Genomic DNA, 15645 nt, shown 5'->3' with positions numbered 1-15645 from the left:
GCTCCATCTGTTTGTCTCACCCACAATCTCCTTCTGAGAGTTTTTGTCTCCCAAACCTTTTTTTTTTAATTGCTCTTTTAAGTGTGCATCCCTGATGCTGTGTAAACAACTTTCTGTAGGTTTGGGGTTAAAAGGATTTGAAAAGAAAATTCTAAGATGCAAATAGTTGTAGAGATCCAAGTGTGAAACTGTCACCCAGCAGTATGTAACCAAAGGGCCGCAGCATCCAGCAAGCAAGCTATTTTGATTCAAGTTTCATAGCCTGCGGATTTCCAATAAGAACACGCTTTAACTTATAACACTCAGTTTTCCAGGACTTGGTCATTGCATAAGACATTACCACAAAAACAAAAAAACAAAAAACCCCCTAAGATCTGGAAAATCAAACCTGACAAGAAGCTTCATTTTGGTGACTTTTGAGATAATTTCAGTTCACTGATATCTCTAATGTTTTTCCAGGATTTTGCTTTTGAATTATTAGCACCAGCTCCTTGGGTTTACTTAATTTTACACAATGGCTGCATTCTACACACAATGGGACATTTAATGCTGAGAACAGAACTGCCCAGAAATCTTCATTCTCCAATGCAAAATTTTGTAAAAAATCAGTAGTTTGGATGACAATAAAAAATCATGTGGGGAATGCTGTTAAATAACCTTTTAGTTTGTCCCCTAAAATGGAAGTAACAAAAAATTTCTAGACTATAAATAATGTTATGTATTAGAAATACATACTTTTACATATAACCTGGATATGCATTACTAATAAATTAAATAAAAACACTTATTCTCCCCAAATTTTTATAAGTTGTACCAAGAAGGTATCAGAAACCTGCACCTTGGTGTTCCCACAACCATTTATTATTTCCGTTGCCTTAATTCACCCTTCTAGTTAACTGGCCTTCCAACTGCCACATGACCTCCTTCAGCTCACCTCACTTGCACCTATTGCTCTGTAGGATGGTTTGTTCTAGTCATTAGCTCTCAGTCTTAGATTTTTGTCTCTTATGAAAATCTAATGATATTCAGCACAATCTTTTTTTGTTTTTTTTCAGGAAGATTAGCCATGAGCTAACATCTGCTGTCAATCCTCCTCTTTTTTTTGCTGAGGAAGACTGGTCCTGAGCTAACATCTGTGACCATCTTCCTCTACTTTATATGTGGGACACCTGCCACAGCATGGCTTGACAAGCGGCACGCAGGTCTGCACCCAGGATCTGAACCAGTGAACTCCAGGCCACTGAAGTGGAATGTGGGAACTTAAGCTCTGCACCACTGAGCCAGCCCCTCAGCACAATCTTTTTTCATCAGTTTTATCTCTAGAGTAAAAATTTTAAAATCCACCCCCAAAACTTCCCTTTTAGAGTATGTTTTCACAACTAACGAAGAACAAGATGTTACTTTATGCCAGAGATTGCATAAAACCACCCAGCATGCAATAAAAATGATTTCCCTTTGTCAGATATTGCAATTCAAAGATAAAATTAAGAATTCCCAAGCTGGCATATTTTCCTTCTGTTACTCTAGCAAGTGGAAGGCAATACTTTAGAGCTGCAAGATTTGTTTCCAGAATGTTTACATTTACTTTATAGGAATGTAAATGCAAAATACTTCCATTAATTAATTTTCTTAATTAATTTGATATACTGAGATATCTAAAAAACAAGGAACATAAAAAAAGCTGCAAAGACAAGAGTGGTCAGAACTTGTCTGTGCCTTAAAGTGTTAGGTATTATTATTCTTTTTCTTTCTTTCTTCCTTTTTTCTTGGTGAGGATGATTTGTCACTGAGCTAACATCCATTGCCAACCTTCCTCTTTTTTGCTTGAGGAAGATTAGACCTGAGCTAACATCTGTGCCAATCTTCCTCTATTTTGTATGCGGGCCGCCGCTACAGCATAGTTTGATGAGTGGCGTAGGTCCACGCCTGGGATCTGAACCCACGAACCCGGGCCACCAAAGCAGAGTGCACAGAACTTTAACCACTTGGCCATGAGGCCGGCCCGTTACTCCTTTTAACGTACGCTTATGTAAACTTAGTAAATTTGACTATTACTTAAGCTATTTATAGCTCCTGCAGATAAACACCTGTCATCTATAGCTGCTTATTTCATTTCTTTGTTTTGTTTCATATAATATACCAGCAGGTTCTGATTTGGCAAAAACAATCATAAGGCAGTGCCTGTGTCATGTGAATGATGTTCACAGTTCCAAGATAAGAGGGTCATTCAATAAGTATTAAACAACATGCCTGCTAATCTATACACATGAGGGGAAGCATAAATGCCAGCAGCAATTTTCCCTTTCCTTTTATTTCTGTGGACTTGTTTGATTCCTGTTCATTGATGGCCTCTTAGAGAGACCAGGGCCTTTAACAAAGAGTAACTTACTCAAGGTCATCCATCAGGTCACCAGAAACACATGTTCCGTGCAACCACTGCATGGACAGAGCCACATTCTCTTTCAGGCTGTCTCTCTCAATCACTGGAATGCTTCAGTGTAGAAAGGGTGCATTTTTTTTTCCTCTTTAGTTTTCTAGGACATGATTCCACTGTGAGTAAACTACCTCACAATGAATTGAATATGCTCTTTAAAATTGCTGTTTGGTACACTTAAAGATGGAATTTGAAAACCCCAAAGCATATATGCTTGCAGAAGCATTTTCCCATTTTCCTACATGAAGTGTCAAAATTAATCAGTAAATATTTATTATGTTCTAGATGCATGGCAAAGAGATTATGCTATAATCTCAGTGGTTTTCAACCAGAAGCAATTTTGCTTCCCAGGGGACACTTGACAACGTCTGGAGACATTTTTCATTATCACAACTGGAGGATGGGGAGTTTGCCACTGGCATCTACTGGGGAGAGACCAGAGATGCTGGAGAAGTAATAAACCACTGAGTTCAGTTGTTAAAGAGAAACACCATTTCCCTCCTCTGAACCAAGACAAACGGAGATAGATGTCTCCGCATCCTCTTGACACTGTTGTGGACGTTTTCAAAAATATCTCTACCAGGACAAAATTTCTAAGACTGTGTCTTATAAAGTTTTTCTCTGCAAATTAAAGACATAACACTATAACTGGATAAAAGTAATTTCACAGAATCAGTGGGAGGGTAAAAAAGATTGTTCAACAGTGTAGATTTAATTGGTAAAATTTGAAACACCTAGAGGAGGATTTAATGGAGAAGATGGGTATGAAATATCCATCTTTGTTTTATTTCACATAACATACGAGAAGCTTCTGATTTAACAAAAACAAGTGTAAGGCAGTGCACGTGTCATATGAATGATGTCCACAGTCTTCAAGATAAGAACATCATTCAATAAATATTAAACAAGCAGGACCTTTCGTGTCACTGTCGTATGATGACAAAGCCACTCCTAAGATGTGTAGGACCCAGGCAAATACTTGATGTGTGGCCCCTGTCCATATAAACAAAATTCAGACAAACTGCACAACACATGAACCAAAAAAAGAAAAACACCTTCCATGGAGAGTTGCCAAAAAATGAAATTATTATTGGAATGAGTTCCAAACCAGTGGTAACAGTTGTTAGATTAATATGTGGAAAAGAGAAAAAAGAGAAGGAAGTGCAAGTAAAAAACACTATGTTTGCAGAAAAAGTAACACAGGCAGCCAGGTTCATCTAGGGCATGAATTACTCCTTGGTAACACATCAGGCATTTGGGAAATGTAATAATGGACTCCCAATTTGCTCACATTAATCCCTTGAAATAAATTCCTGGGAAGTCTGGACGGTGGTCCACAAAATGTGTTAAATGGAGTTAACTTTAATAAATTTATATGGTATTGTTCCAGGTAAGTCGGCAAGGCATGTAAATTATTCTTCAACCTCATCTTATAAAAAAAAAAATACTTAACACAGAAAAGAACTGATCTGTCACAAAATTAGACCACTAGGAGGCAAATCCTTAGGTTCATCAATTTCAGGAGCTATTATTAACAGACCCATTCTCTTGAGTACTCAAGTAGGCAAGATACTGAAGTACAATAATTTATCGAAATTCATCCTTCAGACGTAAAATAGCATTGCAAAAGCTAACTCATCTAGGTAGATGCTTCTTATTCTAGAAGTTTTAAAGTTTGGAGATTCCAGTAGGTGGTAGACAATTAAAGCCATGCTACTCAGCAGGACACAGATCATTTTCAAGTATGCTGATAGCCTCATGCACCTAATAACTTTTGTTTTCCTACCAGAATATTCAGTTATTTTCTTGCTTGCACGTATAATACTTCAATTATTTAGGAATATACAAACCAGAATTTCATTGTCTAAAAAAATACTCCAATCATTTGAAAACTAAGATAGATCACACAAAAAGTTGTTTCTTCAATAAGTGGTTCCAAGTCCAGTGGATAAAACCTGGCTAGGAGTCAGTAAGTCAATAAGAATACGCCAAATGACTAAAGAACTTCCTAGTCTCTAACTATTGATAAATAAGGGTCTGCTGGTGCCTACTACATTAAAATGTTGGGAAGTTCACAAATTCACAAATTGACCTAATCTTTTCCCACAAGAACCCTCAACTAAGTGAAAATTAAATTATTGGTTCCTTGGAATCCCCTCCTGCCACCTTTAAGCTTTTCAAAGGAGAACAATTTTATATTGCCTCTCTTAACTTCCCACTGGAAAACTTTTCTTCAAGAATTTAAAGGAAAAGAAAAAAAAAAAAGAATTGCCTTCTGAGAATTTCATCCCCTGACTTCATTTGGTATTACTGGGAATGCTGCCAGAGGAAAGAGCTTTGTATGCTGCTGGAAGATTATTTATCGGTGAGCATCTTCCCTAATTTGGATGATCTATTATTTGAGAGCACATATTTAAAAAAAAAAAAAGAAGAAGAGGAAGATCATCCAGAAAGCTGTGAGTGAGATGACAAATTATGTCAGAGAATTATTGAGAACAGAGTAAATAAATCAATTTGAATTAAATTCTTGCTGAGCCTGAAGAGTCATATGCAATAAAGTGTTGGAATTTACTTGAAGCAAGATAAGCACTTTCCTATATAATAAGTATTTTATATGAAAGGTACATCTTCTTATCTATAATAATGCACATATAATTTTGGAGGACTACATCAAATTTGAGAAAATCTCTTATTTGGTAAGGTAAGCACATGGGGGAAAACCAGGAGAAGCTTAACTCTATCCTGATAATAATTAATGCCCTCATTACAAGCTGATTATTTTTTATCCTCTGAGCTAAAGCTGACTTGAAATAAAACTATATGCTTCTTGAAGGCCAAAGTTGTTCAGTTCATTTTTGACTCCTAAAAGGCTAAAAAAGTGCCTGGCATATATTGGTGTTTTTTGAATCAAAGTAAAATGAAATTTGTCTTGCAGGCTACTCAGTGACAGCTGCGGCAGGCTCAGCCTTCTAACTAGGCATTTCTTGATGCTCAGACACCAAGCCAGTCCCCTTTTTTAGCTATCGGAAAAACAGTTACTCCATATAGTTTCCACTGTTGAAGATTTCCACCATCACACCCTCAAGTTTATGCCTCCTTTCTATCAAGGTAACTGAAGTCATTAGGCTCATAGTATTTCTTTCATGTTATGCTATTTATCCCTATTTCTTTTCTCTTGTTCTGGTATAGATGTCTCTGCTTTCTTTCCAAAGCTTCTTCATTCGTGCTTTTTGATGGATTTGCCCAGTAGTGCATTTGAGAACATGAGCTGTTTTCCTGAATTAGGGTCAATGGCGGGGTTTGGAGTGGGGACTGATGGAGCGTGAGAAAAACACAAAAACAGGTACCAAAAGGGCCACTTTGGAAGAAAATATCTCTCCTTCCCTAAACCACACTATTTTCTCAATTCTTAAACAGGTTGCCATTGAGAATTTTCAGTGTTTTCTTCTCTACACTGATTCTTTTTCTTTGCTATTAATAATTATTGGCACACATCTCACCTTTGCATAAAAAGAAATGTCAGTCCCTTCTGCTGCCATCTCTTTCTTAATCCTACCTTTCCTTTAAAACAAAACTCTTCCGAGAGAGTCTTCTACTGTCTTACACTATTCTCTTCTTAATTTCTCTATTCTGCTTTCCACCACTTCTTGATCAAAACTGCATTCTCAAAGTTCACTAATGCCTGCTAATCACTAAATCCAAAGGCATTTTCCATGTTTTTTGCTTTCCTGAACTTTAGTTTGTGGTCTCAGCCCTGTTCTTGGTGTAACTTGATAGTACACTACTTTCAATTCTGAATTACTTCTCCTTCAGCTGGTCTCCAGTGAGACCGTGTGCATGTTTTAATTCTCTCCCAGACTCCTCCCAGCCCTTACAGTGAGCCTTCTCCAAGAATCACCCTTTCTTCTGTTTTTCTCTTTTAATATTCTTCTGGGATCTATCTCCTGATGTAGGTCAATTATCACATGTATGATTAGCATTCTCAAATTGACATCCTCTGTTTTAATCTGGCAACAGAGCACCAGCACAGTACCTCAAGCATTTGTCTGAAATTCCCTTTTGGGATTGCTATCTTCACTTCTCACTTAACACTCCTATCATTAAACTCATCATCGTCCCTGTAAACTGATCTGTGTTAATGGCACGAATTCTTCAAGTACTGGATTTCAAACTCCTGACCCTCTTTACTTCCTTTTCATATCTAATCAACAATGTATGACATTCCCTGGATCCTTCCTTCACAGTAGTTTCTGCAAGAGTCCCTAGCCAATAAGTGTTTGCAAAGCAGTTATAAGGAAAATTCACACATATCCAAGCATATCCCACACTCTGCCAGTTCAGACTTTTATTCAAGCTTTTCCCTTTCTCTCTCCGCACTTCTGAAACCCTACTCAATCTTGAAGGCTCACCTCAGATATCATCAACTCCAAGAAATATTTCCCAGTTCTACTAGGAATAAATAAATATTCTGTCCTACCTCAACTCCTATCACACTTTGTTTATAGATTTAATTTTACACTTCCCATCTGCTTATATGCAAATCACCTATTCAAGCACTGCTCTATTTCCAACCATAACTTGAGAGCTCTTGGAACGCGCTAACTTTATCATTCAGTTTTTCTTCAGAGTTAGACCTACCACAGTGCTCTACCCATAGTAAGTCCTTAAAAACCTGGCTTCAATTAAACTGAGATGCAATATGAGTGAGGCCTTGGAGGATTAGTAAAATATTAAGAGATCTGTGTTCCAATAGAGTCTGTCTGAGAGTCCTTTCAAATGGCTAAAAGGCTTTAGACATATTTTTCAAGGAAATAATAGCAAAATAAGAAGGGATCAATGATCTAAAACATAAATACAGCATCTTTTTCTCCCCTCAGTGGAGAATTAGAATTAGATTAAGAGGTTATTACTTAATATTTAATTTGTTTATCTGATTTCTAAAGAATAACATATTTGTTGTGGTTGTCATTGTTTTTATTTTTTGGTGTGTGTTGTTGCTTTTTACCTTGGCAAATTTTTATCTGAACTGAGGAATCAAAGTGAGACAAAGGTGTACTACATTTAGAACACTTATTTAGCTAGTTGAGAGGTCCAAGAAAGACAATGATGCTGATAATGGTAATTTATGCAAGAACGTTCTCATGCCATTGCTTTTCAGAACCATCTCAAGCTTTCAAATACAATCAGACTTTATTGATGAAAATATTTTGTGTGTGTATGTGAAATTCTTAAGTTTTCTAGCTATATGCATTATCTGGAATTTTAAAAAGTTTTCATTCTGGGTTTTTTATGTTTAAAGTTAACACAAACAATGTTGTGCTTTTATGATATTTATTTTCAATCCAAACCTGAAGCTAAATTATATCCAAATAGGTCACATGGGGAGTAAATAATACATATTTTAAACAAAATTTTTTTTATATAACACCATATTACTTTGAAGGGACACGTCCTCATCAAGTTGCTTGGCATATTTTGAATATCAAAATGTCTTTGGTGGCAATCATCAGAAACATGGAGCTTCTTACTTGTGCTCATCGTTACTTTTCATTAGTGTAGAAGCACAAAGAATTGACCATATGTTAATTTCATCATTCCATTACTGACCTTGCAGCGAATTCTGATGTAAAACATTACAGATGTGTACAGAGGGAGAATTGCCAGAGAAAATGGAGAAGCAGAAGTGAGAGTGAGGGAAAACAAGACATAAATTCTTTTGGATAGTCCTAATTTAAATTGGACAGGTTTATATTATTTACTAATCCAATTGATAAAGGACAAAAATCAAGCCCCAGCTATTAAAATCTCAAGTAAAAACAACTGACTGACTTGGTTGTGTTTTCCAAGTGACCTAAATTAAAGTCATCCATGCAAACTTAATGACAGCACAGGTCCACGTCAGCTTTGTAAAACACTTGGGAGAACCTCGTATTCCACAAGGAACTTTCATCGACTGTACCGCACATTCAACTCCCTTTCTTTTAACCACGTTTTTTAGTGGCAAATAGAAAATATGAGCAGCAGAGGTAAAAATGTTCCACCCACTTAATTTCTATTTGGCATGTTTACAGTCAGGTAAACACAGGCTGTTACGAGATAAACGATTTTTGTATTTCTTCACAAAATAACCTAGGAGGAGAGAGAATTTTGTTAGAGTAAAAGTCAGCCTTTATTCTGTCAGGCAAAGTAATTATGGAAGCAAAACAAATCCACATTGTCTAATTAGGTCATTAAAAGGCATAAATGCGTCATGGAAGCTTTTCTCCTTGCCTAAGACATAAAGTAAGACAATGAAAACAGCCTGGTAATATAGAAAGGTTTAGAATTTGTTTCTCTTCAAAAATAATAGGTCCTTTCATCTTTCTATTTCCCTAAGACAAAGAGAGTTAATTTAGAGACAAAATCTGTAATTAGTTCAGGGTTTAGTCTGATTATATTTCAAAATATTTAACCAAAAACAGGAAGATAGAGAAAAGAAGAAAATACATAGAAAAATTATCAAAGGAATTGAATAAAATCAAGAGAGTGGGTTGCTGATCAAAATATATTCTGCAGAGACAAGATGAACATAAAATCTACTTTCATATAAACACAAGCAATCTGGGATACCAGAAAGCTCTTAGGAGGAATATACTGGCATCTGCCTTTGGGATTTGAAAGCAGACTTTAATTACAGTGAACTTAAATAAAAACAAATGGCATGATTATTTTGCCTATTCCTCTCTCTACTTCTTATTATTTCTTGAATTTTAGAAAACTCATGGCTCAAAGTGTTAAGAAACAAAATACAAAAGAGGAAAGGAAAAGAAACTTACCTGTGATCCTCTTGGCCCCCGTTTGTGGTCCCATTCTGAATGCCCCATGAGCTGTAAGATAATATAATAATTACATTAAATTAAAAGATACTTATTTTACATGGCAAATATTTTTACTCTTTCTTTTAAATAATAATTAGGCTTGTGAAACCTATGTTTTAACAGTAAGGTATTAAATAGCTATCATGAATAAACTGACATTTCTGAAGTAATAAACTTCTGGTTTGATAGTTAATATTTCAACTGCTTAGTTGTTTTCAAGATATTTTAATATCACTGTGTGACAAAAAGAGTCTGCTAATGTGTAGCTTTACAGATCTCTGTCAGGAACATCCTAGATACGTGTTAAACCATGTTAAGCTTTATTTGCATACCATTAAGCTTCTAGCTTATTAAGAAAATAAGCTGAAGAATTCATTAGTGTAGCTTAATCTACTATCACGAACAATAAGAACCAGAAAGTCAAAATATTTCAATCATTTTTAATTCTGTTTTGATACTATCACAAAAATATGAGAGTTCTAAGGAGCAAAATTATTTAATGTGGAATGTGCCCCCAAAGTCACAAAATGCAGATTTTCATAAAAAACAGACTGCAAAACATTATCAAGTTATTCCCATATTTGTAATAGCCCTAAGCTACTTTGCTTACAAAGTATGATATTTATTTATTGAAAGTAACATTTATCTAGAACAACATTGAGAAAATACAGGATATCAACTGAGAGGAATAAAATTCCATTCATCTGTCCAGTATGCACACTACCCATGTGAACCAACGTAAGAACTCCTTATCAGTAATAAGCTAGCATACTAACAAGATAGACAATACAACATATATATATTCATTTTCAGTTTTCTATACAACAATGACTCCTTAGTATATATAACAACAAAACAAACCGTTCACCATAGCTACAAAAAAGTAATATACTTTTGAACATTATCAAGAAATGTTTGATATCACATACAGAAAAAGATAAAACTTTACTGATGGACATACAATGCTCCTGGTTAAGATGACTGAATTCTATAAAATTATTAACTGTTCAGTTCTACCCAAACACATTTACAGGTTTAACTCAACTTCAATCAAAAGTTGTTAGCATTTTTTTAAAGAAATTGAAAAAACAAGAACCTAAATTTTATGAGAGAATAAATTTATAAGAATCAGAAAATACTGGAAGAAATGAAAATACCCTTATGGTTATTAAAATATATTATAAAATTTAACCCAAATTATGGGATCATGATTTAAGACTCAAAATATAAGTGAATGAGATGTAGTGGACAGTTTTGAAATAAACTCAAGTACATGTAGAACAAAATATGGAAAAGAAAATACAAAAATTGACGTATTTGGTGAATTACTCAACAAGGAAAAAAAAGAGAAATAGATTCTTTGTAAAAAACATTAGAGCTGAACCTTATAATTAACATAAATATAAGATAGATAAAAATACTTAAATTTTTAAAAAATGAAACTATGTATGAAAGAGAATAAAATCCAAGCAAATATTTAGACTACCTTGGAATGTAAAAAGATTTTCCAACTTAGAAAAAAACAACAATGGAGGATCAATGGATCCAGCTACATAAAATCTTCAAATGTCTGCACAAACGTTACACTGGCAAAATATCTACAGTAAATGTAGGTAAAGAATAATTTCTTAAGTACACTAAGAGCTCTACAAATTGAAAGAAACATAACCCTAGTAAATGACTGAAGGAAAGCATAAGAACAATTTACAGAAAAAGTATCAATAGTCAATAGATTTATGGGAAAAAATGTTATTGGAAGTAAAAGAAATTCAGTAAAAACAATAACAAGAAACCACTGTTGCCTATTAAATTAGCAAATTGATAAGACTGAATATTTGGTGAGGATTTAGGGAGATAATTTCAGATATATACATTGCTAGTATATAACATATATATATACACGCATACTTATAAATACACACACTACACTATATGTATCAATTTTAATACATATTACATACTCAAAAATTCAAACTCTTTGAACCAGTAAACAAAAATGTAAAATCTAGTAATTACAATATGCTAATCAGTGTGTTATCCACCAAAGGGGGAACTATCCAATAAACTATAGCATAGAAAAGAATATGATATAGCAATTAAAATTTGGTTTTCAGGGCCTTTTTAAAAATTACACTGGAAATTCTCATGGTATAATACGTGAAAATATAACAGAGTAATTTTAAATTATTCATTTTTAATAAGACAGTTGATTATTATAATCCTTGGAATTACTGCAATGATTTCATTATAGTTTGGCTAACACACAATTTTGGGTAAATTAGCCCAGATAATCATTATATAAAACTTAATGCTTACATAGTTGATATTTCCTCAATGTTTCAACTTTTTTAAATTTTTGGATCTATTGCCATTGCATCTGCTAGCAAATATTCATTAATACTAATTTAAAGTTGGTCATAATAAGGTTAACAAATGCTAATCAACTAATGAAATAAATAGTCCAATTTAGAAATATATAAATTAAGAACATTTAATTAGTTGTTCACTAGAACTATCAAAAACAATTCTTGACACATTTCAATCATCTGCCTTATTGAGACCTTGGGAGTATCTTTCATTAATAATAGGAAGATGAGATGCTTGTTTTGGTAACTTTAAAGAGATGATAAACCCAAGTACTAGGCTGTTTGAGAAAAGTGATTTTTAAGCAGAAGGCTTACCTTCTCCTTTCCTTTACTGTTTTATCTTAATCTTCTGAAGGGAACACTTTATAAAAGGTTGTTATGACTACTATCCTCTTACTAATGAGTTTAAACTAACAGGATAACTTGGTAAATTCTACTATGCACGAGTATCACAATAAAAGAGGTAAATAAATCACAAACATGAACGTACTCCATAAGACATTAACTTAAAAGAGAATATTTGATGATGACAGGTAGTAAGTCAAGAAGGTAACATTTCTCCAGGATCAGAACTAAGATAAGAAAAGCATGGAATTCACTGCCCTCTGCCTTTAACTATCTTAAAAATGAAGATTGTTAGTCAAAGAAAAAAAAATTCAAAATGTAGACTCATTTGGGTCATCACTTAGTACAGAAGAAATGATAAATTTGATAATTTACAAACCAGAACTTACAAGATAAACCTCCAAAAGTTCACTCTTTACATTCGAAGTTTTATTTTGAAGCATAAAATAGCCAAATTTGCCAACTGTGTTATGAATCAGAGAGAGTTATTTCCTAGCATTATAAAATAGACTAATGAAAGAGATTTAGGGTAAGAGAATTCTCTTCTATTCTATTATTATATATGTATATTATATGTTAATATATTATAATATATTTGAAAGTCTTAGTTGACCAAGCATGTGGTAATAGTTTTAAATGATACTATTACTATTTTCATCAAACTAATGAAAGGTTATAGAAATCTACATGCTATAAACTTTGAAATAATTAAATGAGATACCGGAATGCTCCCTATTCAATAGGGAAAGAGTCAAAGGAAATCTACAAGATTGTTTTCCCTTTGGACTTGAGGAAATCATACAAGGGCTTTATCATTAAAAATCTATTTTTAAGGGGCTGTCCAATGGCGCAACAGTTAAACTCACACATTCAGCTTCAGTGGCCCAGGGCTCGCCAGTTCGGATCCCTGGTGCAGATCTACGCACCGCTTGTCAAGCCATGCTGTGGCAGGCGTCCCACATATAAAGTAGAGGAAGATGGGCATGGCTGTTAGCTTAGGGCCAATCTTCCTGAGCAAAAAGAGGAGGATTGCTGGCAGATGTTAGCTCAGGGCTAATCTTCCTCAAAAAAAAAAAAAAATCTATTTTTAATTAAAATAATCTGAGCCAATAGTTAACATTAATTATTTCAGTGTTGATTATATGGGGTTTGTTATAGTATTTTCTGTAATTTGTTTTTTAAATGCAGAGAAAGAGCTAGTGATGGCAGCTGAATAGTGTGCTACTCCTCTCCATGATTATAGCATACCTAGCACGGATGGGGGGTGGGGGAAGGAGCGAGTGAGGATAAGCTTCATATTAGCACATGATAGCATATAAATTTTTATCCTAATTGTACATAGCAATTATTTTCCTGTCATAGAGCATTTTCCTCAGAGCATGAACCACAGAGTAAAATAAGGACAATGGTTTCAGTGTCCTTTTTAAAAAACTATCCATGGTGTAATAAACAGCCTGACACTTGATATTACAGATTATTTAAATTAAAGTGAAACATTTGGCCACTGGTACGTATTCCTGCTAAACCAGAACCATAGGGCTAAATATTTTAGGAAGTACATAGATACCTCCCCAGCCCCACTCTCTCGACTAATGATTAGGACAAATGAAAAAAAAATGTAGTCAGTTATAATAAATAGTAAGGAGGAGAACTTGCACAATGAAGTCAATGAGTCTCAGAAGTAGGTGCAAACTGATGTTGATGTTATATCCATGAGAAAGTCAAAACATCCTTTGAATCAAACAGGTAGGATTAGTGTTAAGTAGATGACCAAAGTAGTCATTTGATATTATCATGGGATTAGATAAAAGACAGAAATGGATCATGGACAATGAGGAACAGAAGTAGAAATTGTGGAAGTATGTTTTTCTTTTTGCTTTGAATTCATCTGGACTAAACTTTCAGGATAAATGAACAGCAACACGATACCTAGGCAATTCAAGAAAAAGAGACGACAAAGTTCATTAACACGATATGATACTCTTATTGGAGAAGGAATGCTTATGATCTTACGATTAGTTATATAAACATTGTAGAAATCTAAAACAGAGAGATTGAGATTAAGACTAGGAAAATGAATAAAACAGGAAATTCAAATATATTCTGTCTGATAAAGAATTCAGGGCTGTTTAATTCAGGAAGAAAAAAATGCCTCTTACCATCTATTAAAAAATATCCTCTTGCCTATTTAACTGTATTACTCTCTTGGGTAGTAACATTTTAATAAGCATCTTACCAAAAGGTTTTGGAATATATAGGTCACCAAGTTTATGCCTACACATGGCAAACAAAATCTATCCATCGGATGAAGGAATTCTCTAAAGAATTAATATCTTTCCTCCTTTCTCAGCTCCCATTAATCAGAATAGGCAAAATGAAGACCTTAAATTTATTCCTAGGAAATAAAGTATACTTCCTTGAAAAGAAAGACAATCTGTCATATAAAGCATTTTGAAAATCCGAACTTCCTTGACACTAAGTCATTTTCATCCTTATGGAATAAATTCTTCTCTTTCTCTTTTATTTTTAATAATAAATTTCTACATCACAGCCTTCAGCTAACAGTATGTTACACAGTACTTAGTTCCAAGGAAAACAAAACTGCTGCCAACACCGAATTTAAAAAGTTCACAGGAGAAGCCAGCACGGAAACAAAACGGTTCTATCCAAGCAGAGACATTTTAATAATAGCATGAGAAATGCAGATAGTTGAGAGTATGTTTCTGTAGGTAAAATATTTTCCTTTCTTGTTTATATATTTTTCCCTGTGCTATATTCTCCTTTATTTTTGTTTGCTTGTTAACATAAAAATTAACACCTTTTTGGGGACTTTGGACAAAAAAATTCACCATAGCTATTACAGAAGGGATGAAAGCCGAAGGAGAACCATGACTAGATACAAAATAAAAAAATTATTCTTAGGGCCAGCCCGGTGGCACAGTGGTTAAGTGCGCACGTTCCGCGGCTCAGCAGGCCAGGGTTCGCTGGTTCGGATCCCGGGTGCAGACATGGCACCGCTTGGAAAACAGCCATGCTGTGGCAGGCGTCCTGCATATAAAGTAGAGGAAGATGGGCACGGATGTTAGCTCAGGGCCAGGCTTCCTCAGCAAAAAAAAAAAAAAAAAAAAGAGGAGGACTGGCAGTAGTTAGCTCAGGGCCAATCTTCCTCAAAAAAGAAAAAATTATTCTTTGCATGTTCTTAAAGAGGTGAGAGGTTTTAAATATGAAAAAAGGTAATGATGGAGAGTAAGAGTCAACACTGTTATCCTCGCATTACTCTCAAGAAAACCATTCTTCTATTTCACTTGTTGAAAATTACTAAAACATATTTTTGAAAACATTAAAAATAAATATACACTATTATATATATAAAACATACATACTATGTATACATACTTAAACATACTACATATAGTACATATAAAGATGTAAAAGCTACTATACAATCCCCTTTTTATTTCATCATTTATTCATTAGACAAATATTTATTGTATGCCTATTACGTTCAAGGAACTGCTCTAGGCACAATCTATACAAAAGAGAACAAACCAAGATGCATCTCTACTCTCCTGGCTCTTACAATTCTAGTGAAAGGAGAGAGAACATAAACAAATAAACATACATGTAGCAGGTGATGGTAAAG

The 15645-nt window shown here is 34.3% G+C and overlaps 1 protein-coding gene across 2 annotated transcripts in view; it reads right to left on the bottom strand.

Moving 5' to 3' along the window:
• The window catches only part of PDE3A (phosphodiesterase 3A), a 293395-nt gene that overhangs the window by 104895 nt on the left and 172855 nt on the right, over positions 1-15645 (bottom strand). For both annotated transcript variants that reach the window (XM_014740463.3, NM_001163977.2), the window contains 1 exon segment: positions 9250-9300. In XM_014740463.3, coding sequence (XP_014595949.3) covers positions 9250-9300 — 51 coding nt within the window.

Source organism: Equus caballus, chromosome 6 (assembly GCF_041296265.1).
Source record: "Equus caballus isolate H_3958 breed thoroughbred chromosome 6, TB-T2T, whole genome shotgun sequence".
Classification (NCBI taxonomy): Eukaryota; Metazoa; Chordata; class Mammalia; order Perissodactyla; family Equidae; genus Equus; species Equus caballus.
This window is presented reverse-complemented; position numbering and strand designations above follow the sequence as displayed.